The sequence below is a fragment of the Kogia breviceps genome, chromosome 2 (genome assembly GCF_026419965.1).
Source record: "Kogia breviceps isolate mKogBre1 chromosome 2, mKogBre1 haplotype 1, whole genome shotgun sequence".
NCBI lineage: Eukaryota > Metazoa > Chordata > Mammalia > Artiodactyla > Physeteridae > Kogia > Kogia breviceps.
The window spans coordinates 5,932,311-5,959,618 of NC_081311.1; the positions used below are offsets into that span (position 1 = coordinate 5,932,311).

The window sequence follows — 27,308 nt, forward strand, 5'->3', positions numbered from 1 at the left end:
TATCTATGGTTTCTCTTGAATTTCAGTCTCTTCTTCTTGGCATCCACTTATGCCCAGTTAGTTTTTGAGTGTCAGACATTGTATATGAAAAGCTTAAGGATAATTTGAGATGCTGATGTTACATGACTGGTGCCTAAGCCAGGAGTGCCTGTGATCAGGGACTAAGCAGGTTTCAGTCTCCTTGAGGACTGTTCTACTTATGATTCAACCTTTCTTCTAGGGCTTAGCATTTAGAGATCCCAATCCAAGGCCCAGAATGGGGAGTTGTCTGTACCCCTTCTTAGCAGTCTCTGATATCCAAATTTTGTCCCCTTGGCCCTGTGAGTCTGTTGAAAGTTATGCTGAAATTTCCAGCCTCTAAACTGCTTCTTCTAATATCCACACATGCCTTGGGTGGGAAAATTAACCTCCAATTCTGGGGTCACACTTTGGGCTTTCTTCTCTCCCTGGGTCATGGTCCCATGATTCTTTATTTCTTTGGAAACTCTACATTGTCTTCAAGTAGAATTTTTGTGTATTTTTCCCAGCTGTTATAGTTGTTTTCAGTGGGAAGATGAGTCCAAATTACTCAGACTGTCATCAGCAGAAGCAGAACTTCTCCATTCTTTGGACCATCAGCTTAATGACTGTAATATCATTATCACTTGCTTCCTGTGTCATTTTTAAACCATTCCCCTGGGGTGGACATATAGGCATTTTGTAACTTTTCAATATAAGCTGTGCTAAATATCTTTCTGCTTATATCTGTACATACTTTCCTGGTTATTTCCTTTCAATGAATTAAGTTTGGAATTGTTAAATCAAAGATATGTACATTTTTAAGGGGTATTATAACTATTTCCAGATGGCTTCATGGAAGGCTGTACCAATTTACACTTGTATCAGCTGTGCATGAAAATGCTCATTTCTTGGCATCTCACCAACACTGTAATATCATACTTTAATAAGGCTGACATGGCACTGAGTAGCTACGAGGCTGGCCAAAAGAGTCATGGCTTTAAAAGTTCTCAATAAGTTGGAACTATGGGTCAAAATTTATAAGATAAATCAATAAGCAAAATGACGAGGCCTGCAGTTCATTTAAAAAAAAAATAGCTAAGCAGGTTTAGGAAGGGAGAATCTGGGATAATAGCAATTCACAGGATCATAGTAGGTGACAAGCTGATGCAGTCCTGGACCGAACTTATAGACCTTTAAGGTACAAATCTAGGAGGATAAGGAGTGGCACTGAAATCTAAATTTGGTGACTCATATCTGAAATATTACAACCATGGTTGCATTTTAAGAACATTCTCTGAGCAAGAGGAAGTCAAAATTTATTTAACATCTAAGACTTTTTTCTGGACTCTTTTCTATATTAGATGGTTTGGGCTCACCATAGCAAATTCTCCATTGTTGAAACTGTTCTCTGTTTTCACATTTGAACGACTTTATGGATTTGGGGGATTTTCTTGTTGCTCTTATACAGTATAGCTCTATCTATTATATCTATATTGTGAAATTTTGACTGTCAGATACATATTGGTAAGACACAAGCAAAGAATTACTGTTAAAATATATTTGTATGTGCCTTTGGCTTTTTATTGCAGAGTCTACACTTTATAGATATCACATCAAATGTGGTCATTTGACTTGTTTCCATGAGGGTTCCATTGTAAGCAGTGTATATTTGGCAAAGTGTATTTATACTTAGCTTTCTTCCCCCTGTTTCATCTGTTATCATACTTTTTGCAGCAGCCAACAGTGGATTGTAAAGTGTAAATCCAACCATGGATTGTAAAGGCTACACACGATGCTTCTGCAGGCTGTGGTCTACACCACGTAATGTGATTTGGAAATATGGGTATTTTCATATAGTACGTACTTGCATTACACAGGGACTTCATACAACACAATAAAGAATAAATGATAAAATTTTAAAAAATGATGTGGTTCCAGAGCAGAGTCCCTGAATAGTGACTCATTGATAACCATATCTGGTGGAAAACCGTGGAAGGAACAGGGGTGTGTAGCTCCCACAAAAGATGTGTTTGAGGAGGGAATGATGACTTTGAAAATATAGTTCTTTTCCACAGGATATTGAAAAGAAGGAACAGACAGTTACCTACCAAGTGTTTTCATGTAAAACATATTCTGGGTCACACGTCCTGATGGTCCCCACAAGCAGGGGTGGGTATAAGGCTGCTCTTCTCTCCAGCCACTGCCTTTCATGAAATCTACCTGCCAGCGGTTTGCATTGTTTACGGCAGACATGGTGTGTAGATGCGCAATTTACCCGTCGAGTGCATGTGTGTTTCCCTGTTACTCAATGCTTCATCACAGTGGTTTATTTTGAGTTTCCTCTTGTCAGATGAAGAGAGATTGGCTTGCCTTCTGTCCACTCCACATCCCATAGTTTTGTTTGTTTTGCTTTTCTTTACAAACAGCATCCTTCTAGGATGGGCCAAAAACAATGTACGGGTGGAACGGGGGCAGGAACATGTATATAGTTTGGGGGTGTTGGACAGAGTCCCCTAAATTTTTGAGAAGGGATTTATTAATCTTTCTTTTCTTATTCAGGTAACCATGATTGACAGTTTGCATAAGGCTCTTATGAGGAACTCTTTTTCTCAACAATTCCAACAGAAGAACCGAAATAAATATGTGTGTGCATCTGTATTTTTGCTATCAGATGTTATGGTTTACAACACAATGGAAAGTAGATTGTAAGAACGGGACCGCTTTGCTGGATTGGAAGGCGAAAATATGTTCTTAGCAAAAGGAACAGAGGTGTCATCAATACAAGCGACAGTGTGCATGTAATTCTTACTGTCAGTCACATTAAGTGCCTCCTGTGTGCCAGCCCTGTGTCCACGTGTTGATATAAACCATGTCATTAATCCTCCCAGCTGATATTGCTATGATTTACAAGTGAAGAAATGGGCTCAGAGAGGCTAACAATGACTAAGCCACAGCAGAGGTAGTAATTCACGGAGCTTGAATCTGACCCCGAGTCTGTTGTGATCCTATTTTTTTTTTTTTTTTTTTTTTTTTTTAGGGAGGGGAAGCTGGCTATAATGAAAAAATTGAGTTCTAGTTTAGGGTAAAGCTACTGATGGGCTTAATTGATCACTTCCTTTTATCTTCCACTAAGCCCAGCTTTAAAAAAAAAAATTTCTTTACTGAAGTGTAATTGATTTACTATATTGTGTTAGTTTCAGGTGTACAGTGAAGTGGTTCAGTTTTACATATGTATATATATTCTTTTTCAGATTCTTATCCATTGTAAGTCATTATAAGATATTGAATATAGTTCCCTGTGTAAGCCCAGCTCTTCTATTTATAAAGAATTAGCAGGGAAACCTTTAATTTAAACTTGATGACCATGCAGCAGTTTTTATTGTTCCTTATTTCATTGCACCTTTAGGTAAGATCCTATTTTCTGTTTGAGAAAAATCCATATACGTACACACAATTTTGTTTACACAAAATGTCTTCTAGCAAGTAACTCATCTGAAATCGTTTCTGAACTTTTCTCCTTGAAACTGTTACAAGTAAAAGATTTTTTCAGCAGGACTTCAGCAGGTATCCCTGTATGACATTCTATCTCTAGAAAATAATGGAATTCTGGTTTTCATTGGTTAAAAACCTTGTAAGTCAGCTATAAATTATTCATACCCCATGCTGCATCTGTTAGCTGTCTTGACTCTTCTTTGTTAAGTCAACATTACTTAGTTTTAAAGTCCAGGTAATTGATGATTGGTCCAGTTTTGCATAGATGTTACAAGGTCGTTTATAGGAATGGAGCTGCTCTTTTTTCTGCCCAGCAGGACAGAAAGGAATCCCTGAACACTCCTGGCTGTGCTTTCACAAAGCGGAAGCCATGGACAGCCAGAGAAGGACATGAAGGCACAGTGGTGACTGTGAACTTCATTCGTTATGACCACTTGGTGGCAGCTAGTATTGTCCTGATAGAAATCCTGCAGTTTCCACAGTAGCCTCTTAAATGCTGTCACATTGACACTCTGTGGTTTAGTTTAAGATGGCTAATCCAGGAGAGCTCCAAATGGGCTAAGGATGTGCTGATCACACATTTGTGATAACTCCAGCCTCATTCTCAGCAAGGATGAGATTTTCTATATTGGTCTAAAAATTGTCTGTATTAAGGGTGGATTTAAATATGGAACTTTGTCAACACAAGGTCAATAACAAAACAGCTGGTATATTCTTTTGTTCAGTATAATAAGATATTTTCATGACTCTGAACTTTGTAGTGAGGGTCAAGATTGGTTAGCAGAGGGTAGACTGCCTGAATATAGCACAGTATCTGGCATGTAACTATTTGATGAAAAGAAGAATGAGGTCTTCCCTGGTGGCGCAGTGGTTGAGGGTCCGCCTGCCGATGCAGGGGAAGCAGGTTCGTGCCTCGGTCCGGGAGGATCCCACGTGCCGCGGAGCGGCTGGGCCCGTGAGCCGTGGCCGCTGAGCCTGCGCGTCCGGAGCCTGTGCTCCACAACAGGAGAGGCCACAGCGGTGAGAGGCCCGCGTACCACCAAAAAAAAAAAAAAAAGAAAGAAAGATGAATGAGCAACATTTTTGAATGTATTGATCAAGTTCAAGTTAATCAAACCAATAAGCATTGGTTTCGTGCTTTGGATGTATAAGAAAGTAGCACCTGAGGCAGCTTGATGGATATTCAAAGTTGGCTAAGGCTTCCTGGAGCTTGTAGCCTAGTGAGCACTTGGCCATGAACAGAAATAAGTATAGTCCAGGCAGAAATTGGAAGTGTAACGTTCAGGGAGAAGAGAGGAGAGTTCTACCTGAGTCATCGGGAAGGGCTTCAAAGGTTAGGAGCCTCTCAGGGGCCTTGTGGGACGAGGAGGAGTTCAGGAGGCAAGAGCAGGAAAGCTGAGCTCATCCATTCCTTCCACGCATATTTCTAATCATTTAACTAGTATCAACATCCTATTTGACATTAGACCAGAGATTGTGAATTCAGATGCTGCAAGGGGCCAGACTGGTGTTATAAAGAAGCAAAGCTGGCCCGGCATAAGACGATAGATCACCTTTGCCCCTTGGCCTCCATGTGCAGGTAACGTAGGGCAGGTGGGGCTGGGAGAACAGGCAGCTTCTCTTCAGTTTCAGCCAATTCTTGTCCCATGAAGTGCCAGCCCAGAGTTGCCATTTTTCTGATATTTTTTTTTTTACCTCTGAGAAGCAACACATCCAGGTTTGTCTGAGAATTCTCCTGACTCTTGGAGGTTAGTAATTAAATCAAATTGACCAAATTGGGTGGCATGCACTTTGGGGCCAAACCAACATTAGCTGCAGGCTGAGTGGAGCTTGTGAACTGTCACCCTGTGAAACTTGGTCTAGCACAGCGATTCGGAAAATCTGTTCCCCGGGCCAACAGCCGCAGGATCACCTGGGTATTTATTAGAAGTCCAAATGCCCAGGCCCTGTCTCAGATCTACTGAATAAGAAACTCTGTGATGGACCCTACAATCTGCATTGCAACAGGCCCTCCTGGTGATCTGGATGCTAGCTCGGGTTCGAGAATGTTTTTTCCATTTTTAAGTGTGGCTGGGGAAAAAAAATCAAAAGATGATGAGTATCTCATGACATATAAAATTACATGAAATTCATACGTCGGTGTCCGTAAATAAGGTTTCAGTGGCACCTAGCCACGCTCATTCACTTAGAAAACTTAAAATATTTATTATCTGGCTCTTTATAGGAGATGTTTGTCAACTCTGCCCTTGAGCATTGAGTGGGGAGGGAGGGAGAGTGGCTGAGGCACCTCTGCTTCAGACCAAGATGAAGGGGAGATGTCGAATGTGAGCCCTGCATTCGTAGAAGAGCTCAGGGAGCCACGTCTATAGGACTGGTTGGTGCAAGAGTGGTCAGGAGAGCTGGGGTGAGGACCGCGCAGCAGGACCAGAAAGAATTCCGGAGAGATCCAGAGACGGGGTCCTCAGGGCTTGACCCCTAATTCGACATGCGATGGGGAGAAAGTCAAGGGTCGGAAGGCGGTACGAACGTGGCACAAAAGGATGATGTTGATGACAACAGGGAAAAGAAGGGGTCCGGGATGAGGGGTGCGCTTCAGGAAGTTGTGGACATGATGGGAAACATGGGGAGTGAGTTTTAAACCCAGTAGCATTTGAGTTGCTGGTAAGGGATCTGTTGGACCTGATTGTGGGCGTTCCCATCACAAGATAGAGGTTGGAGCTGGAGATTTGGACTTGAGGGTCCTCTACGTAGAAGACAAAGTTGCCTATAAGTGTTACTGGATTTATGATTGGTTGACTTTACTAGTATTTTAACAGAAAAGAAAGTTGAACTCAAGTTTTCATTCAGCAAAGTACACTGGTTGAGGACCTCTCTATTCCAGAACCGAGCTAGGGTGAAGATGGAAAACTGTATCTTCAAGGGGTGCAAAGTCCTTGGAACCCAGTGGAGTGAGCGGCCACTTGAGTCCTCCGCTGCCCTTCTCGTGTCCTCTGTCGCAGGGCTGCACCCATCTATGTCCACAGCACCACCCTCTCTGGCTCCGTCTCCTAACTCTGCCCTTGGAGGCCTCCTCCAGCCCCGGCCAGCAACCTTTCTCCTTCCTGCTCTTTCTCCCTCCTGATTCTGAGGCCCAAATGCCCCAAGGAATAGCGTGACAGGGCAAGCGATGGGAAAAGCTGGGGACAGTCATACTGCAATTCTTGTCTGAAGTTGTGAAATGTGATTTCTCATAGCTTTCCGTGAGGCTTTTAGCATGAGTTTTCATGGGGCAATTAGGGTATGTTTTATAAAAAGTTAGCAATTAGCTGTAATTCTGTTTGCAGTAGAAAAACTTGTTTGCACTAGGCTTCAGTTAGGACAGAATGATTTGGCAGTGCCTCCATGATAGATAGCAGGATTACTTTTTAAAGAGTTTGTTATATTCCACTAATGTTTATTTGAAAGAGATTACAGTGATGCTTTATAAATGGCCCTTAGTCAACATATGAATGGAATATTCTCTCTGGAAGACAGCTTGCATGCAAACAAACTAGCAACTTAAGCTATTAACTTCCTCTGACTGACAGTTTCTTAATGGTGTTGTAGGAAACAAAAACGGTATATGAAAGTTGCCAGACGTAAAATTAGTTAGATAAATGAATTTTGAATTGGAAACCAAACTTTCTAGTTAATAAACACAGTGCATATTATTTTACAGCTGTGTCTTGTAAGACTAGGCAAGTCATTCCAAAAAGTAATGCTCTGTTCTATTTTCTAATATTATAATATCCCTGATTATATCAGTAAGCAAATCTTAGAAAGTATTATCTTTAGAATATTTCACGTCAAGACGAAGTGCATGCGTGTATTTTGTGTTGCGTCCATGTTGGTCTTTCAGAACCTTCCATCCCCTTCCATAACACTGGTCATATCGGTATAACATCTTCTTTCCATACTAAACAAGTGTTACCAAACTCAGGTTTGGCTGCTTGCTGCTCGAAAGCCAATACTCAAGAGGCAGGTGTTGGTTGGAAAAGGAAAGTCTGCTTTGTTCAGGAGGCCGGCAACCTGGTGAGAAGGCAGACTTGTGTCCAAGAACCAACTCAAAAGATTCTGCTTGGCCATGAAAGTTCTTTAAGGGTAAGAGGGGAAGCTAGGCGCAGTTAATCGTTTAGAGAGGAGGTCAGAGTCGTCGTCATCTTTCACTATGTGCAGACTTGCTGACTCCTTGTGATCTTTCTTTAGATGCTGTCTTGTTCATGCAGTTTGCCCATGAGATTACTGAGGGGGGGAAGCTGGGGGAAAGATCTAGTCATCCGTTAATTACTTATTTTTCATCTCCACCCCTTTAAGAAAAGAATCAATTGGTTAGGTGAGGCATTGTGTGATCCAAAGATTTGAAAGGTGTGCTTGGGTCAGAGGCTGGTGAAGCATGGGGACACCTGGTGTAAAGGTGAAGTTAAAATATTGCTGCTAAAGTGACAGGACAAAGGGCCTCCTACAAAGAGCTGCTAACACAAGGGAGGAGATAAATTGCTTTGAGCCATTTCCCCAGGAACTGGCCTGGTGCCTGCCTTATAAACAGGCCCCCAATTAATGAATGTATTATATTTCTTTGTGAAAACTTGTTAGCGTTTTAAAAAACTTAATTTATTATGCCCATGTAGATCAAAATACAGAAAGCATAAAAGGGTTGCAATTCGGGTAAAGAGCAATCAATCATAAGTGAAATGGTGTTTTGTCACTGTCGTGCTGGGAAGTAGCAGCTTCGTTTGTGATTGGGCTTATGTAATAAAAATGCATTTCCATTTTATCGTGCAGGATGGTTTCCAAACAGACATTTGACCATTTGAATCTCACAGCAACCTTCCTGATGGTTCAGTTTTCTATCGCTGCTCTAACAAGCCACCACAACTTAGGTGGCTTGAAATAATGCCCGTGTTTTGATCTCTCAGTTCTGAAGGTCACAAGGCCGGCAGCCTGGTTGGGTTTCCCGCTTCACATCTCACCAGGTTAAAATCAAAGTGTTCCCAGAGCTGCCCTTTATGAAGGCAGCCTCAGGGGAGGGTCCATTCCCTGCTCATTTCAGATGTTGGCAGAAGTCCGCTCTTGGAGGTTGTCGGGCCACGGGCTCTGTGTTCTCGCCAGCTGAAGGTTAAGGGTCGTTCCCAGCTTCTCAAGGCCACCGCTTCCTTGGCGTACGGCTCCCTTGCTCCATCTTCAGCGCGAGCAGAGTGGTCAAGTTCTTCTCCTGGGGCATCTCTCCAAGCCCAGCAACGAAACGTTCTCTGCTTTTAAGGGTCCTCGTGGGTACACCGGGCCCGTCTGAATAAGTGAGGGTAATATCTCCCTGTCCCCGTTGATCACATGTGCGAGGTCCCTTTTTCCAGGTAAGGTAACGTATTCACAGGTTCCCAGGATGAGGACGTCTCCGGGGGCCTGTTACTCTGCCGACCACGCTGATAGACAGGATTGTTATCGCCGGCGTCCTGGTGAGGAAGCCGAGGCCCAGCAGAGTGAAATGACCGACCGGTGGTCCCTCAGTCCGCGTGGCGGCATCCGGCCTGTGGACACACCTCTGGCCTGAGCCCTCCCCAGGTTCAGCCTCCTACATGGAACAACACTGTTCCCAAGGTGCAATGCAATGGTTCTTTCTTAGGTGAGATTATTGCTCCTTTGCGTTCAAAGGAGGGGGGATTGTTACCTATTTGCTGCCTGAACATCCAACTTAAGATGTCCCTAGCCATCGCGCAGGGGCTCAGTGACCTTCTTCGTAGCTAGCTGTTGGAGGTAGCTTGAAGGTGCTGGAGTGGCTCTGGGCCCCGGCGCTTGGCTCAGGCCTTCCTCTCGTGACAGCGTGCCTCATCACAAGACCTGTCTGTGCTGGTGCTGCCTCACTGATACTGAACATTCAGGAGGGGCCGGTGCCTCGCGTGGGCGGGGTGACGGGCCCGTGGCCCCAGGGCTGCGGACGGTCTTCTGAGCGATCGGGGGCACGGCCGGTGGGGAAGGCCATCTTAGCCACCGGCCTCCTGCCCTGGGCGTCCTGATGTTCCCGAGCCGCGAGCGGGCGGCCAGGTGGAGCTCCAGTTTGTCTCTCCTTCCTGCTACGCGACACGTCTGAAGGCAGAGCGGGTGGGAGGGCAGCAGAGGTCCGAGGAGCGGTGCACAACCGGCCGGGGTCTGGGGCCAGGGGCCCGTGTCAGCCACACAGCCTCACCACGCGTTCCAGCTCCTAGGCCACCACGTCACCACTCGGTGTCCAGGGTTCAGCCCCCAAGCCCAGGGCAGTTAAGAGCCATTACGTGGCAGAACAGGACGTCCTCGAGCCCCTCCTACCCGGACTTGCTCACCCCCTTCCCGGCATGGCTCTGATTTCCAGCTCTGCAGCCCCCATACCCACCACCTTGTGTTTGACCTTGATTTCCGCTGATTCATCCCCTCCCCCTCTTACAGCGCGCTCTCCGCCCCTCGGCTCTGGTTTGGGCTCTCCGCCACTGAGGTCCAAAGAAATCAAGCAGGAGGAGCGGGTGTCCTCCGAGGGGCCCGGAGCTAGGCTGGGAGCTCGCACTCACTGGCCTTCTCGGCCTCCCCAAGTAGAGGTGGCCCAGCTCCCAGCAAGCCCCTCTTGCTCTCCACAGAGGAACAGAGCCCAAGGCACCTTCGATGGCCCAGTTGCTTGCTCACTACCAAGGGATCCTCTGTGCAGCTGCTTTGCATCTGTGGGCCATCAGCCTCCGAGAATGAGGCTGGGCTCAGACGGGTGGACTTTGGCCTCGTGCTTGGGTCACAGCAGTGACCCGGGAGGAGAGCCCAGATGTCCCTTCATACCGCCTGAGCTGACACTTCCGCCTTCGCTGCCCCCTGAATCAGTATCCCTCCTGCCGTCTCCTGCTCCCGCCGCGCCTGTCTTCTGTCATCCCACAGATGTTTCCAGGTGGCCCCATTCTGGGTGCTGGGAATAGGATGTGGAACAAGGCAGAAAAATTCCCTTCTCCTACGAAGTTTCTATTTGTGAAAAAGGGGAGACAGACAATTAACAAGTAAAATAAACACACCAATACATGATCACAAATGAGGTGGCTAGAAAGAGAGAGAAGTGGTGTGTGGGGCAAAGAGCCCACGGGGATGGAGGGCTTCCCTGGGAGGGGGGGTGACGTCCAGGCTGAGAGCTGGAGGTGAGACCCCTCGAGAGCCCAGGAGGGCCTTCCAGCAAAGGCTCCGCTGGCGCAGAGGCCCAGAAGCCAGCCGCAGCCTGACTGGTTCAGCCGTGTGCCGGGAGCTTAGGCGTGAGAGAGGCCTGACTGTTGGTGGTGTGAAGATGATAGTTATTCTAAGAACAGTGGGTCATTGCTGAAGGGGTTTAAGAAGGTGCATTGTTAACTAACCGGGGGTTCTGGGGGCGCTGCTGTGAATCTTCCCCGAGTTCCCCTTTGCATTGGATTGGGGAGGGGCGGTAACATAAGAGTTGAAATTTAGATGGGTTAAGTTTGAGAAACCTGCACGGTCATGCTTCTAGATTGCTTTCTGTTAAGTCATGTTGTTGGTTTCCTCTTACAACCCAACGGTGAGCTCTGGGAGGGGACAGATGACCGTTGTCTGCTCAGAATCTGCCGTTGTCCTCAGATGGACACGGAGCGTGAGGAACTGTAATCCTATAGCGTACAGACGCCTGGGGGCAGAATGGCAATATTTCAGTGAATTAATGAGGCTTTAAGATGATCTGGCTCTAGCTACAGTAATCAAAAATGAAAATCTAAAATGTGTGTTGCAAACTTAAGCATTAGTAATCCCACCAGTAGCAACAGCACAAAGAGCTTGAATTCAGAGCATCGCACATGCCAAAGGTGGTGAGGTCGTGCCTTTTTTTTGGTGGGAAGGGAGAAGTGGGCTGGAAATCGGCAAACCCATCATGCAGAGAAATACAGTAAGAAGAATCCGTGCGAAAAAGAACCTAACATTGTACCGCACAAACAACTTCAAACTACATTCCACTTCTTTCAGAAGCACTTTTTACCTTAAGATAATGTGTGCCATTCTGCACATTTTAACAAGTGGTTTGCTGATGTAAATTTTCCATCAGAGAAAAGTATCAATGACTCATGAATAAACATTACTGTCATTTACATAACAACTAAAAGGCCTCAAAGCCAGAGATGCCATTATGGTGCTGCAGTGCCCTCGTTCCTGACTGTGTTATTCTCCAGCTAATTCAATTTTGTCCTCTCTCAGTTCCACAGGGCCCGTATCTTCCCGGCTGTGGAACTGCTGCACTGGTATTAAAGTGGTAATCAAGATTGCCTCTAAATATTCATTGCAATAGATGACTCTCTCGTGCCCCATGAGTGCCAGGGCAGCAGCCTGAAGCATTTATTCAGTGCTGGAGAGGGATCCAGTTATTTTGGAGTCCCTTGAACGCAATATTTTAATATTGTTGTTCTGCTTGAAAAATTAGGTCCCTCTGAGTTTCCAGTATCGGTGTTTGAGACTAACGACTTTGGCTCAGAACTGACCATTGTCTTCGAAAGGATAACCTAGAAGTGGTGATGGGAGTGCACTGGGCTATTGACCCCGCATCTGATTTTTTAATGCAGTCCCCTTCCTTCTGCAGGCTCACTGCCACCTTATTTCAACTTCATGGTCAGGTTCAGATTTTTCTAAGTCATTGAAAATGGCTATTCTTTAAGGACATAGAAACACCAAAGAGACGATATTGTGTATCATTCCGTCCATCAGAGGAAAAAAGAAAATCGTAAGCATCCCTGCATCCATGAAAAGCTACATTTATCGACTTGGGATATTTTGCACCCATCATGGGTGAAATAATTTAAATTCAGTTGTGGGTGAGCTCCCACTTACACAGATGAAAGAATGACAGCCCAACATTTTGGAGTAAAATGTGAAATAAGATCACTCTTAAGATTCCTTTATTGTTGTTATAATATTGCTCGTAAGTAACAGATAGCAGAGAAAATAATTTACATTGTTATAGGATGTCACTTAAGAGGTTATTGTGACTAAAAATGTCATTGACAAGAAATAAATAAATAATTAATTAATAAAGGCAGCCCAATGGATAATACTGAGAAGAAAAAAAAAAGAACTGTAGCTAATCAAAAGATCACTTTTTAAATATGTGTTTATATTTCCAGTTAAGTGGGGTGTGCTGGGCAAGTGCATTGTGGGAAACTTCGGAAAGGGCACAGAGTAGCTGAGGGTCCGAGTGACGGGCAGCTGTGTCTGGCCAGAGCCTCACTTTTCAGACCTGCCTGGGCAAACCATCCGGGGGAGCCTGCCCAAACTCACTTCCATGAGGAACTTACAAGGAGTGAGGCCTCAGAAGAAACTACACCTGCCCTGATCATGGACTTCTAACTTCCAGAAGTGGGAAGAAATAAATTTTTGATAATTAAGCTACCCAGTCTGAGATATTTTCTTATGGCAGCCTTGGCAAATGAATAGGGGGTTTTCTAAGATCCTGGTAATATTTTGACTTTTCAGGTGGGTGGTAGGTACCCTGATGATTATTTTATTGTTTTTTGGTTGGTTGGTTGGTTTGTTGGGTTTTTTTTGCGGTACGTGGGCCTCTCACTGTTGTGGCCTCTCCCGTTGCGGAGCACAGGCTCCGGACGCGCAGGCGCAGCGGCCATGGCTCACGGGCCCAGCCGCTCCGCGACATGCGGGATCCTCCCGGACCGGGGCACGAACCCGCGTCCCCCGCATCGTCAGGCGGACTCTCAACCACTGCGCCACCAGGGAAGCCCTATTGTTGTTTTTTAAATTGTACTTATACATTTTATATACTCTTTTGGATATACTTTTGCCAATTAGAAAAATAGAATTATAATGACTGTCAAAACATTTCTAGCCTATTGATAAGCATTTAATTGACTTATTCAGCAAATGCAGTTCTTTAAGCATTCAATAAAGGACACGGTTTCATTAGGGCAATCAATGTCTCATTTTTAAAAAGGAAGGCTGTATTTAACCAACACTAGTTCATCATCTCCAATGTCTAAAAATCAAAAGAAAATGGAATGAATACATGCTTTTAAACTAAGAAATCTAATGCAATGAGTGGTTTTGAGTTAAAATAGCTCTCTGTTCTCCTTCTCCATTGATTTCTCCTATACCATTCAGATCTCAAGTAAAATATACAGATAAAGCTCTTTCTACCATCCTGGGGGAAAATGTATTCATTTGAAATATGTTAACATTAGAACGTTCTAACAGCTCCCGTAGGGACTTTATGTAGAATTAGTACCAAGGTTCATGTTCAAGCTAGCTGAATTTTTCATGGGGGAAAAGGGGTGCTGTAAATATTTTATTTTTATTCACAAATATAATTGCCAGGATTTATCTTTAAAATAGTGATGTGTAAGAAAAAAACAAAATAAAATAGTGATGTGTGTGTCCATATCTTAGGCTAACACAGTTTGTAATTAAAGTAACTTTTCACACATATACATAAAACACATACAAATAAACAGACATATTCATACATATGCTCTTTGGACACATCTTGACAGAACACTGTGATGTATTTTTGTTCTAATATTTTATTGTAAGCATAATTAATAATCTTGTTTTTCTAAGATATAATTAATGAGTACAAATTGCAGACCCTGGAGAGAACATTCTTATATATGCTTGTAATTAAATTCAAGTGTCAGAAAATGTAGGTAAATTTAGGTAAACGTCCTTGTGACGGACTCGAAAGCAAATCCAGAGCTGAGAAACACTTTTGTACGCTATATTAAAATCAAAAGAAGTGATGTGTGTTTAGGAATAGTGATGTTGAATTTAAAAGTTCAGCAAACACTCAGCAACCTGTACAATTGTTACAAACACCAGACAGTATCAAAATACAACACGTAAAATTGTGGTTTTCACTAGATCACTGATGTTTGTATAGTCATTTGCTAGCATGAATCCATAAATAACAAGATATGTTTAAACTCAGAAAATATACTTAAGCATCTTATGTATATGGAAATACAACAGTTTAACTCTCAAGCTTAAGTAACCACTTAAAAAATAATATCACCCATCAATTAAAATTGAGAAGAGCTCTCTTAAAGAACATTAAAAAAAAATCCAGCTTGGGTTGGCACTTAATTCTATCCCCTGAAAGCACCAATATTAAAAATAGTCTAGTTCTTGGGCAGCTATTGGGTGATGCAAGTTTTAGGTCTTTATTACTGACTCAGGCATGTCCAATGAAGATGGAAATTTCTGTGAACTTGCTGTGAAGATGGAAATGTTCCACGTCTGGGCTGTCTAGCAGAGGTAACCACTAACTACGTGTTGCTTTAGAGCCTTGAAATGTGTCCAGTGAGACTGATGAACTGATTTTTAATCTTTATTTTATTTTAATTAATTTAAATTTCAATAGCCATATGTATTAGACATGGGAAACTACAGAAAGCCATTCCAAGGGCTGACCTAAAAATAAAGTGAGTAGTGTTTCACGCTCTGTGACTCTACCCCAGTTATATTGGCATTAGTTAATGCAACTTGTGACATTTTCCCAAAACTCATGTGACCCAACAACTCATGTTATTGCAGGTTCTGTTTCAATTTTGTTTCCTCTTAACTCATTATTTTAAGGTTGGCTGTTGGAACTTAACAATCCACTTTTCTTTTAAAACATAGCAGCGTGTGGTTTGTTAATTCATAGTAGAGCTGAAACGCTGTGTTGTGAGAAAAGTCCCTTGAGCTCTGGAGTTATAATAGTGTCTTTCAAATATGGAATGTTAGAGAACTACATATAAACATATTCTTCTATCTCTTATTCAAGCATGAGACCAAACAATCTTACAAAGCAAAGGCAAACAAAACCAATACACTGAAGTCAGCAGCACTGATTTAATGCAGGTGATGATGTTTGCACAAGACTGACACGCCACTTGCAGCACCAGGGCAAGGCTGCCCGGGAGGTGCAGGTGATCTGGAGTTTGTGCTGCCGGTTTCGTCCCGACGCGTCTCTCCTCCACTGTGCTCTTTATAAGCTGCTAAGGAACCTTTATTTCCGCACTGGGCTGTGATGGCATTTGGCCCTTGCTTAGCTTGGCTGCATCATTTGTGAATTAAACCCTCCTCTGCCCTTCTCACATCAGCCTAGATAGTCGGGCTGTCCCGCCCGGCCCCGACCGGAGCACAGCAGCCATGGTGAGCTGGGTCAGGGCGGACGTGGTCATGCTGGGTGAACTCTCTTTCCACATCATCAGAATGAAAACACAGCCTTCATCTTTTAAAATAAACACTAAAAATTTTAAGTTCTTTTGGAGAGAAATGCCCGATGGACGTGTGAAACCTCCACTTGAACATGCTAGCTGGTGGCGACGTTGGGGGGAGTTGGAATTGACTCTCCACCCCCAGGATCACTGAGGATGCCCAGGGAAAGGGGAAGCAAATGAAGAGCTTCGTAGAATAACTTTAGGATGGCACATCAGTTTTGACGGGGGTAAGGACTCTGAATCATTGACTTGGGCTCAGCAAGAGAGAGAGTGGCGTGTTCCACCACCCCATTTTAAGTGGGAGAGAACCTGGGGTAGGGGTGTGGGTTTAGCGACACTGCCACATGGCTGCACTCCCAGGGCAGGGCAAGAAACTTGTTAGGTTCCTGCCCCCCACTGACAGCTGGGCACACACAGACTAGTGTTTCCTGGGGCCCAGAGGAGAGGAGGAAGATGGCGTCTGCCTAACAAGAGGGAGAAGAGGTCGGTAGAGTTGTTTGCCCTCTTCATTGATTGATTCTCTCCTTCACCAAATATTAATTGAGCTTCTATTATTTGTCTGGCACCTTCGTGGGTATAACAAACAAGTGGACCCACAAGTCAACATACTGAATTTTAATGAGCAGGAAGGGAGTTCTTCCTTACGAGGAGGAAAAGGGCAGGAGACTGGGATAAAGACTGCCTGGGGAGAGGTGGATGTCATTAGACTGGGGAGTGAGGTGAGGTTTCTTTGGATCATTGACATTTAGGCTGATACCGAGTAGCAAAGTTGAGAGAAAGCCTTCCAGGCAGAGGGAACAGCCTGTGCGAAGACTCAGAGCTGTGAAGGAGCTTGGTGTGTTTGAGGAGCGGGTGAGGTCAGGGTGGCTTAGAGGCAGGTGAGCGAGGAGGAGAGCAACGCAGGTGGGTGTGGAGGGACATGAAAGTCAGGCCATAGGAGTTATAGCCCACACTGAAGAGTTGGCATATTCACTGGGGAGCACAGTATGGAGTTTTCTCAAAAAACTCTACAAGTAGAACTACCCTATGATGCAGCAATTCCATTCCTTGTTATATATCCAGAAAAAACAAAAACATGAATTCAAAAAGAGAGATGCACCCCAGTGTTCATAGCATAGCATAGCAGCATTATTTACAAAGCCAAGATATGGAAGCAACCTAAGTGTCCATCAAGAGATGAACGGCGAAAGAAGATGTGAGATATGTATATATGTGTGTATATATATATCTGTATATATATACATACACGCACATATGTACGTATGGGTGTGTGTGTGTGTGTGTGTGTGTGTGTACACAATGGAATACTACTCAGCCATAAAAAAGAATGAAAATTTTGTTATTTGCAGCAATAGGGATGGATTTGAAGGGCATAATGCCAAGTGAAATAAGTCAGACAGAGAAAGACAAATACTGTATTATGTCACTTATTTGTGGAATCTAAAAAATACAACAAAATAGTGAATATAACAAAAAAGAGAGCAGACTCACGGATACAGAGAACAAACTAGTGGTTACCAGTGGGGAGAGGGAGGTGGGGAGGGGCAACATAGGGGTAGGGGATTAAGAGGTACAAACTACTAGGTATAAAATAAGCTATGAGGATATATTGGGCAAAGTAGGGACTAGAGCCAATATTTTATAATAACTACAAATGGAGTATAACCTTTAAACATTGTGAATCACTGTACTGTACACCTGTAACTTATATAATATTGTACTTCAACTATACTTCAATAAATATATTTTTTAAAAGAGTTGGCATATTATCATCAGTGCAGTGGAACATCAGTGCAGGCTTGTCATGACCAGGGGTAGGTGGATGAGGTTGAGTTTTTAAAAATATCCTCCCGTTGCCATTGGGGGATGAGTGGGAGGAAAGCACAGGTTGGTGTGGAGGGGCCGGGGTAGAAGGGTTCTGCAGCATCCCCATGAGAGATGATTGTGGCTTGATCCAGAGCAAGGTGGAGAGATGTCAGACCCGGACAACGGGAGCTGTGATTCGGAGGGTGACTCAACAGGACCTCTTCGTGGATCAGATGGAGTTGTTGAGGGAGAAGGACTTCAAATTTCTGACATGAGCAGTTGGGGAAATGAAAGTGCCTTGTCTAGAAACAGGGAAACCAAGCAAGGAGTCGATTATGGGAGATGGAAGTTGAGTCAAGAGGGATCCCAAGGGTACATGTGGCCCAAGGAAAGGAGTGCAGAGGCCAGGAATGCAGGTGTGTCAGTACCATCTGGGAGGGTGATGCGCCTTCCAGACTCTCCTGGAAGAGAGATCTTGTTTTGATCTCCTCTGCTCAGGATCTCAGAATGGTCCCGGGAAGAAAAGGTATTTTTCTCTCCCTCCATTGACTATGCTTCCAGAGCATGTTGAGATACTGGCACATCGAAGGGAGATGATCTTCAACTGACTTCTCTTATTTATCTTTCAGAATCATCCAGGAGTCTTGAATTTTCGAATACAACTGGAAAGCAGAGAACTGATTGTAAATCTGGAAAGAAACAAGTAAGTCGAGTTAATTCCTGTTTATGACACGAGAGGAGAAAGTTACAACGTGGGGACTGGAGAGTGCTGTGTAATTGATGTTGGCATTTAGAGACACAGAGCTAAATGTGTAGATTCATAATCCAAAGTTGGATGTGAGGCTGGAATTAACTTCAAAAAATGATCCAATGGGAAAGTAAGGAATTTTATTTTATCTGAAAGAGGACTTTCTAGCTCAGCAGGGTTTCCTCATAGTTCTGATGTTTCTTTTTTTTTTCAGAGCCTGATGTTTCAAGGATAGAACTTAAGCATCCTCTGTTCTGTTCCAATAACAGTGTTCCATAATTAGTTGACTTTTGGCAGTTCCTGGGTTATATAAGGAGAAACAGCTTCAAATGGGTAGAAGCTCTTTTTTCCTTGGGAAATACCAAGAGTTTATTTTATCTTTCAGACCTTGTCTCCAGTGGTATGAAGTATTTATTTTATCTTTTTACTTAAAAATTTGGCCCTTTATTTTTGCAAAATTATATATATTTTCAGAAAACGGTATTATATATTTTTTTCTGTAGCACATGGATGTTATTACATATTTTGTATGCCTTCCCAGGAGAAAACTGTGCCTGGTTCAAGGCACAAGTAAAAATAACTCATATTCTTGTCATCCTTTATACTGTGGCTCTCCCCATGGGTTCCTCAGATCTAAAGGACCCCTTACTATTCTAATTGATTAGTACCAGCAAAGAATTGAGCTCTCCTAATAAGCAGTCTGTATTTAAAGATATAAGTTCCCAAGTCATGCTTGATTCAAAATTGGAGTTTCTGTCTTCCAGAATTACTGGTCCCTGTTTCTCACCCATCAGTGAAATGCTGATTTTTTTTTTGCTGAAATGATAGTGTAGATAAGACAGCCTCACTGAAACGAGTTCTGCCAGAGATATTGAGTCACAAAAATCGGACTCAGCATCTCTATGTAAACGAGTCAGATCACTTACTTATACTCACTTTGGTTTGAGGGTCCTGAGCAGCTCAGATGGACGGGATCATGAATGGCCAGTTCTCACCTTCAGTATCTGACACCATGGCCAACAGCAATTATTACAAAATAGGTTGTAAAATGAGTATGTGTTAGCATGGCCTGCTTCTTGGGGGTCTGCAGCCTGCCTCTTTGCAGTTCTGGCATGTTTCTCCCTCACCATTAGATGGATTAAAAGCTTTTATGAGCAGTAAATAATGTGTTTTTAGCTTTTCTTGTGACTTGGTGATCTTAAACTAGAGGTTCAGGAATACATCTTGGATAATCGGGGGGCTGAACGGAAGCCTGAATATTGCTTTATGGTATGTCTCTCCTAGCAAAGTGTATATTTTCATGCTCTCTTTTTTCACGTAAGAGTATCATAGGACATTTACATTTTTGTACACTGCTGTTTGTATGTGGTTTTGAAAGTATCTCGGTGGACAAAACTCGGTGTGCCTTGAAAGAGCGAAGGAAAACCAGGCTCCTGGTGGTGATTCATTCCCTCGATGGGGTTTCAGGATCGGCAGCTGGATTGGGGAAGTGTCTTTATTGCGACCGTTCTTACTGTCAGCCTGTTGGAGGAACGTGGTAAACGGCATGAGTGAGACAGATCTGGACCTTTAGGTGATATTCGGGCTGCAGGTAGAGGAATGGAAATTGACTTAATAAAAACCTTAAGTAATTTGTTTTCACTCTGAAAGGAATATGTGTCCAATGCAGAAAATTGAAAACTGTGGGGAAAAAAATCAAGAGTCCCCCCACCCCCCCCAGAAAGTACCCCTACCACCAGACACGACGTTGGTTGGCATTTTGGTGAATGTTCATATCGATTTTTTTTTCCCTTGTAGCAAAGGCTTTGCTTCTTTTGCCTTCCTAGTTGATATTGTAGTCTGTGTGTAATATGATATCCTACTTCTTCATTTAGCTTTATAATGGTGTCCTTTTCCATATAGAAATGCATTTCTTCGAGCCCCTCTGGTTCTCTGAGTCTGTAAAGTGCGTTAATAGTCTTATTCATGGTTCCCTCTGAAAATGATTTACCTTCCGTTAAGGTGGGTAGTATAGTGCATGCTGACTACTAGGCAGCGGCCAATTTGTATAAAAGATCATTTTAAAAGGTATCTTAATTTGCTCATTTCTAATTCTGGGCCTTTCACAAAATCATCTCAAAATTAGAAAAGTTGTAAACTTAAAACTGTCTCTTCTTGGTTTATTTCTTTTCCCAACTTCACTGGCAAAGCATGTTTTAGAAAAGTATGTGGAGACGGTTTCATGTGTTCCTATAACATTTTAAAGCTTTATTTTAATTATCCTGCTTATACTCATTGTGGAAATTTCATTCTGTTACGAATGACATTTTCAAAATTAGAGCATGGTAATATGACTATTTTAATAATCCACTTCCAATCCATTTCCCCCAATTACTTCAGTATAACAAAATTTTGAAGACGGTGACATGTCTGTTCTGTAAGCACTTCACTTTTGAAATGATGAATACCAAAAAATTCTACAACCTTATAGGTAGAATGAAATGCTTGTATGCTACTGGTTGTTTGTGAGGCACAAAAGGTAATCAACCCGTCCAAAATTAAAAATTAAAATAGAATTTTTAATTTGCATAGCCTTTGGCCCCGTAGATCCAATTGGAGAATTTATCCAAATGAAGTTATAAGAACCCAAAGATAAATGTACGAGGAAGCAGGATAAATGTAAATATTTAACAACCAACAGAACAGAGAGCCCAACCAGTCTGAAGGCAACCTGGTCGGTACCCTGCTTCAGAGCCTACGGGGGGGAGTCAGCCCTGTGTTCAAGGATGTTCATTGCAGAAAGTTTTACCTAAAATACGTCAATAGGAGATCGATTACATAAGTTATGACTCAGCTATGAAATAATACTACACAGTAGTACATCTAAAGATGATGATGGAGATTTTTATTATTGTAAATAGCATTGATAATATGACCAGTGTGAACGGCATGTTGGATAGTAGTTTACATGGCATTCAGTTTTTATCTTAAAATTATACTCATGTACATGTATGCTAGAAAGATTTGGACAACATTCGCTTTCTTTATTAAAGTTTTACAACAAGAAAACATTACTGTTAAAATCAGGAAAACTTTTTATTTTGAAGGAAAAAAAGCTGCTCTAAAAACTTGAAAATGGTTGTAATGAAGAATGTTGAAGTATTCACTATTCATAAAAAAGAAATGAGAATCTTGAAGAGAGAGGATATATGTATATGTATAACTAACTTACTTTGCTGTACTCCTGAAACTAACACAAGATTTTATAGCAACCATACTCCAATAGAATTTTTTTTAAATGGTGGATGTTAGAAAGGCCTCCAGCAACTTTGCAAGGGATAAAAAGCTCTACCCATGGACCATATCCAGAAATCTATTTTAATTAAAAACCTGCTTTAAAATCGCAACCAATATAAAGGTGTCTTCAGTGCTTTCAATCATAAAAATCATCACATAAAGCAAATGCAAAAAGAGAGTCACCTCAGTAACCCCACTCTAAAACTCTTCGTGTGTAAACCAATTCTTCATGAAGCAGGGCTGAATTTGTATTACATGGTTGTTTCAGGGACTCTATTTTATTTGCCTTCTAGCATCTCTAATTTGTGCAGAGATCAGATGCTGTTCACTTACATTCTGTTTGTAGAGCCATAATTGAATGGTTAAAGAAACTCAAAGCTTCCCCGGAGAAGCATTTTTCATGATGTTGCTGTCTGCCTATGGAACTGCGGGGACCAGCTTTACAAGTTGCATAACTCTCCTGGGTCCCCGTGGACACCCAGGCCATTCCTTAAACAGGTTCTCTGTGCAACTGCATCTTTGATCAAAATGCTTTATTGGACAGGCTGGCCAGCTTAGACATCCGTTTTTCCAGTTTAGGATAATTAAAACGGATGGCGGTAGATCATTCCCACCGAGCTTTCTGTTTTCAAGCCCTGTCCATCACTGGTTGAAGGCAATTGCCGGGGGAAAGTCCACGGCCCACTTGATTTATATTTGGGGCGTCTCTGAGCTAGAAGAACTTTAGCATTGACTTTTCCTCTGTCTGGAATAATTCCAGACATCTCTTAAGGGGCCACTCTAATTAATATTCACTCTAGAACAGTTGCAGAAAGGAGCATGTTAAATTTGTCAAACATGGGCATAAATATTTGAGAAGGCATTTGTTGGGCAGCATCTCAGAATATCATGATGTAGGGGAGGGAAATGCAGCCAGTGCAGAGGTAGCACTGGGTGGATTAGCAGTTGTGGCTGAGTAACTACCTAGAGGGTATTAATCCGTTGTTCAGGTTGAACCAAATCGTGCTGGGCAGCCGGACTGAGACTGCTGCCAGTGGCTGTAGGACAGTGTACAAGACCTCATCCTGGCCCACAATTCTTTCAGCGCTTCGCTGGGAAGACATAAAAGGTGTGCAGATCACGTTTCTTGGCAACGCGAAGGCTGCGGGCGGGTAACTGCGCTCTGCATGGCAGAATCTGGATTATGGAGATTTCAGCAGTCTGGATCAATGGGCCAAAACTAACAAGATGAGATTTCATGGGGGTAAATGTAAAGTCCCGTTCTTGGGTTAACAAAAAAATAAACACTGTTAAGTGCGGAAGGAAATTGACTAGTGGTTCTTGCGAGTGAGTCAGTGAAAATTCAATGTGAGCCCCTGAGGCCATGCGGCTGCTGAAAGGTGGCGGCTACCTGGGTGTGCGCAGGTTCCTGAGGTGGGTCCTGGACTGCAGAGGCCACCATTCTGCTGCGCATGACCCTGGTCAGGCCACATGCAGAGAACCCTGACCCCTGCGCTGTTTCAGGCACGATGTTTGAAAGCTGCCTGCCACCGTTCTCGCCTCCACTCTTGGACTTTCATCCCCTCTCCCACCAGCCAGAGATGTCCTCAAGGTCAGGGGGCAGGGTCTTTACTTCCCCCTCCATCCCCTTCCTTGTGGCCTGGCCTGTGGTGGGCACTCTCTGAGCCCTTAGCAAAGAGTGAAGGATGGGACGTGGATGGTCTGGATCGGGCCGGGAGGGAGTCAGCAGGAGGTTAAAGGTCTGTCCTGGGTGGTGAGAGAAACTACCTATTCAAGGAGAAAGCTTCTGGAAAGAATGCTGGGGCGGGAGGCAGGAAGCCAGGTTCAGAAACCCAGCTTTGCTTCCAGCAACAAGATGCTTATATTTTCTCTGTTTCCTCATTTGCAAAATGGAATAAGTCTGTGTACAGTCAGTGCCAAGAGGTTAGAGCTCATGTTCTTTTTGATGATCAGGTTTGAATGATTCAGTGACGTATTCTTGTGGACCCTGTGATGAGTTATTTCCCCCAGTTGTATCCTTGGCTTCACTGTAACTGTGTCCTGTTTTAAATGTCCTAAATTAATAGAGATCAGGTTATGACTAATCTGTACCCGTCAGTCTTGACGCTGGTCCAACACCTCAGTCCTGACAAGAGCTGGAACGGATTCGTGTGCAATCCTTCGGGTTCCTGTCGTTGTCAGGGTCTTCACTTCACAATCTCGACATCCTCAGGAATTAGAGTTTTAAAATCTTTGTTTGCATGCAGAGTGCCATTTCTTTCCATTTCTACTCTTCCAGAGGAAGCCTTACCTGCCTGTCAGAGCCTCCAGCTTTAATTTGCCTGGTGGTTCTAATTATTGACTAAACTATTGAAGGTAAAACTGTATTATAGAAACTTTACTATCTTATGGATTTTTGTGGGTTTTTTTGCGGTGCGCGGGCCTCTCACCGTTGCGGCCTCTCCCGTTGCGGAGCACAGGCTCCGGACGCGCAGGCTCAGCGGCCACGGCTCACGGGCCCGGCCGCTCCGCGGCACGTGGGATCCTCCCGGACCGGGGCACGAACCCGCGTCCCCCGCATCGGCAGGCGGACTCTCAACCACTGCGCCACCAGGGAAGCCCTATCAGTCTTTATTAATTCAAATGATTCCTAATGTTAATCAACAATAAATCAATGAGACCATTTCTCTTTTTACTTAGTCATTTATCCACAAACATTTATTTTTTTTTAAAATTTATTTTACTCAAGTATAGTTGATTTACAGTGTGGTGTTAATCTCTATTGTACAGCAAAGTTATTCAGTTATACATATATATACATTCTTTTTCATATTCTTTTCCATGATGGTTTATCACAGGATATTGAATATAGTTCCCTGTGCTCTACAGTAGCGCCTTGTTGTTTATCCATCCTCTATGTAACAGTTTGCACCTGCTAAACTCAGGCTCCCAGTAAATCCCTCCCCGACACCCCCTCCCCCTTGGCAACCACCAGTCTGTTCTCTATGTCTGTGAGTCTGTTTCGGTTTCGTAGATAAGTTCATTTGTGTCATATTTTAGATTCCACATGTAAGTGATATCATATGGTATTTGTCTTTCTCTTTCTGACTTACTTCACCTATATGATAATCTCTGGTTGCATCCATGTGGCTGCGAATGGCATTATTTCATTCTTTTTTATGGCTGAGTGGTATCCCATTGTATATATGTAGCACATTGTCTTTATCCATGCATCCGTTGATAGACATGTAGATTGTTTCCATGTCCTGACTATTGTGAATAGTGCTGCTATGAACCTAGGGGTGCATGTATCTTTTTGGATTATTGTTTTGTCCGGATATATGCCCAGGAGTGGGATTGCAGGATCATATGGCAGCTCTATTTTTAGCGCAAACATTTATTTCATACCAGACACTACACTTGGCACTGGTGATAGAGTCATCAACAAGGTAAAGTCCTTGTCCTCTTGGAGGTCAGTCAAGGAGCCCAACGCTAAACAGGTCATCACAGGACAATACTGAATGACAGGGGTGCTGACAGGTAAAAAGACAAGCAGGAGGCCTAGCCTGGTTCAGGAAGGAACCATGCAGTGAAGCAGCATTTAAGCTTTACGTGAACAGGGGTGAGCCAGGTAGAGGAGGGCAGAGCGTAGAGGGTTCTAGAGAGAAGGATGTGTGCATACGGAAAGTTCCTAAAAGCAGGGGAAGGAGCGTTGAAGTGTTTCAGAAATGAAGGTCCGTGTGCTGGTGAGCAAGAGGGAGATGGGGAGAGAAGAGTGGAAACCAGACCATGTGGGAGCTCGGGCTCCATGATAAGACCTTGTATTTCCTCCTAAGAACCATGGTGCCTCATGGAAGCAAGGCCTGTAAGCAGGGCACTGACTCCCATAGAAGGGAATAGATGAGAATGTTCTGGACAGAGAATGGACAGAAATTGATGGACAGTCGAACGTGTGGCGTAATATGGAAAGGAAGATGTCAGGGATAACTCTTATACATGAAATGCTGGGAGAACGGTGTTGCTCTTTGATCAGAAGAGGGAAACGCCAGGAAAGGACCAAGAGCTTGCCATGTGCGCAGGGGTCAGGGACACGAAGATATGGATCGTGGTGCTCATGGCCCTCCGAGTCTTGGGGGAAGGTGGACATTTGGGCCTCACAGAATCCACTCTGGAGGTGACCTGTGGAGTGTTCTCATGTGGACCTGGACATGGCATTTCTTTGGGATCCGTGGATGTTTGCAGCAGTGGCTGGGGCTCTGAGCTGGAGAGCATGAGCCTGCGGTGGGTGGAATGTCACGAGACACTGGCCGTGGCCTTGAGAGCATCTGAACAGCCATCACAGCCTCCGGCAGTGTCAATGCTTCCTGCACTTTCCAGGCGGGAGCCAGGTGGGGCGAGCCTGTGGCCTCTGGGCTCACTCCCAAGCCCAGGTCTGCGCCCTTCTTACGATCTGTCTCCATGCAGTGGGTACGCCCCTCCACCGGGACCACGCACAGACTCTTACTGTCCTTCAAGTCTGGGGCATGTGAGGGGACCACCAGCTTCACCAGCACCCGGGGAGCTTATTCTAAAGACAGACGCCTGGCTCCGCTTCTCTCTATTGAACCAGCATCCCCAGTGATAGGGCCTGTATTCTGTCCTCCTCAAGGAGCTCTATTCATACTTTAATTAGAGAGCCACTGGCCTCACAAAGCTACTTAAATTAATCTTAAAAGATTAAAACTTTAGTTCCTTGGTCACACTAGCCACGGTTCAAGTGCTCTGTGATCACATTTGGCTATAGGAATGTTTCCGTCATGGCAGGAGGGTCTGTTGGACATTTGCTGGGATTGGCAGGAAACACCAGCTGGCCAGCTCCTTCCAGTTTGGGGTCTTGGCTGACGCATGGCCAGTGGGAATGTTCTTTTCCTACAGGGAGTCACACACTTCTTCAGGTTGCCTAATTCCTGCAGCTTAATAAGCTTCATCCCTCACTGTAGGGAATTGGGCAGCACCAGAGGGGTCACCTCTACACCTTGATGAAGGCAGGAAAGGATGGGAGAAAATGCTCTAAGCATGACTGTAGACTCATGGAATTGACGCCAGCTACACGGACATCAGCGATCTTGTAACTAGACCAAACTCCTTCCGATTTCAGTTACAATCTCTCAGCCTGAACATTTAAGATCTTTCTAATTGGGCTAAATTTTGTTCCCTGGATAAGAACTAAATTCCCGTGAGCTTCCCTCCTCATGTCAGTCTTTGAAGTTATACAGACACTGGAAAAGGTCAGAACACCATTTTTAGAGTTTTTGTTCTTCAACGTGACTTAACTTTAAAGAGACTAAATCAGTTAAGATCAACCTTTTCAAAACGGTGCCCCTCTGGGTGCCAATTTGAGAGTGTGGCAGCCTTGAGCACCTTCTGTGACGTTAGAAGGACTTGAAAAGGGCATTTGATGTGGAAGTGGGTCTCCACGTTTAATTACGTCACTTGTCGTCTTTCACTTCTCGTGCTGCGGGCGTATGATTTTTTGATGAAAACCCTTCTGTGTCCTCGGGGTTCCTCTCCGGAACTGCATCCCAGATGGAGAATAATGGCTGCCCTGACCGTTTCCAGATGGTCTCTGGTGGCCTAGGGGAGAGCGGATGCTGGCTTTGTGGTTGTCATTTCACTGTCCCCTTCCCTGCCGGGTGGCCAGGGGTGGATTATGTGCGGGTGCTGTGCAGGCTGGTGTACTTATGGCAAGTCTCTTGCCTTTTTCTAGTTGTCATGTCCTCAACAGAAAGGCCACGATGATTCTGTTTGTG

The 27,308-nt window shown here is 43.9% G+C and overlaps 1 protein-coding gene across 2 annotated transcripts in view; it reads left to right on the forward strand.

Annotated features, from left to right (window-relative positions):
* Nucleotides 1-27,308, forward strand: part of ADAM12 (ADAM metallopeptidase domain 12) — a 675,955-nt gene that overhangs the window by 377,701 nt on the left and 270,946 nt on the right. For both annotated transcript variants that reach the window (XM_059053840.2, XM_067024331.1), the window contains one exon: nt 18,146-18,219. In XM_059053840.2, the coding sequence (XP_058909823.1) occupies nt 18,146-18,219 (74 nt within the window). The remainder of the gene's footprint in view (nt 1-18,145; nt 18,220-27,308) is intronic.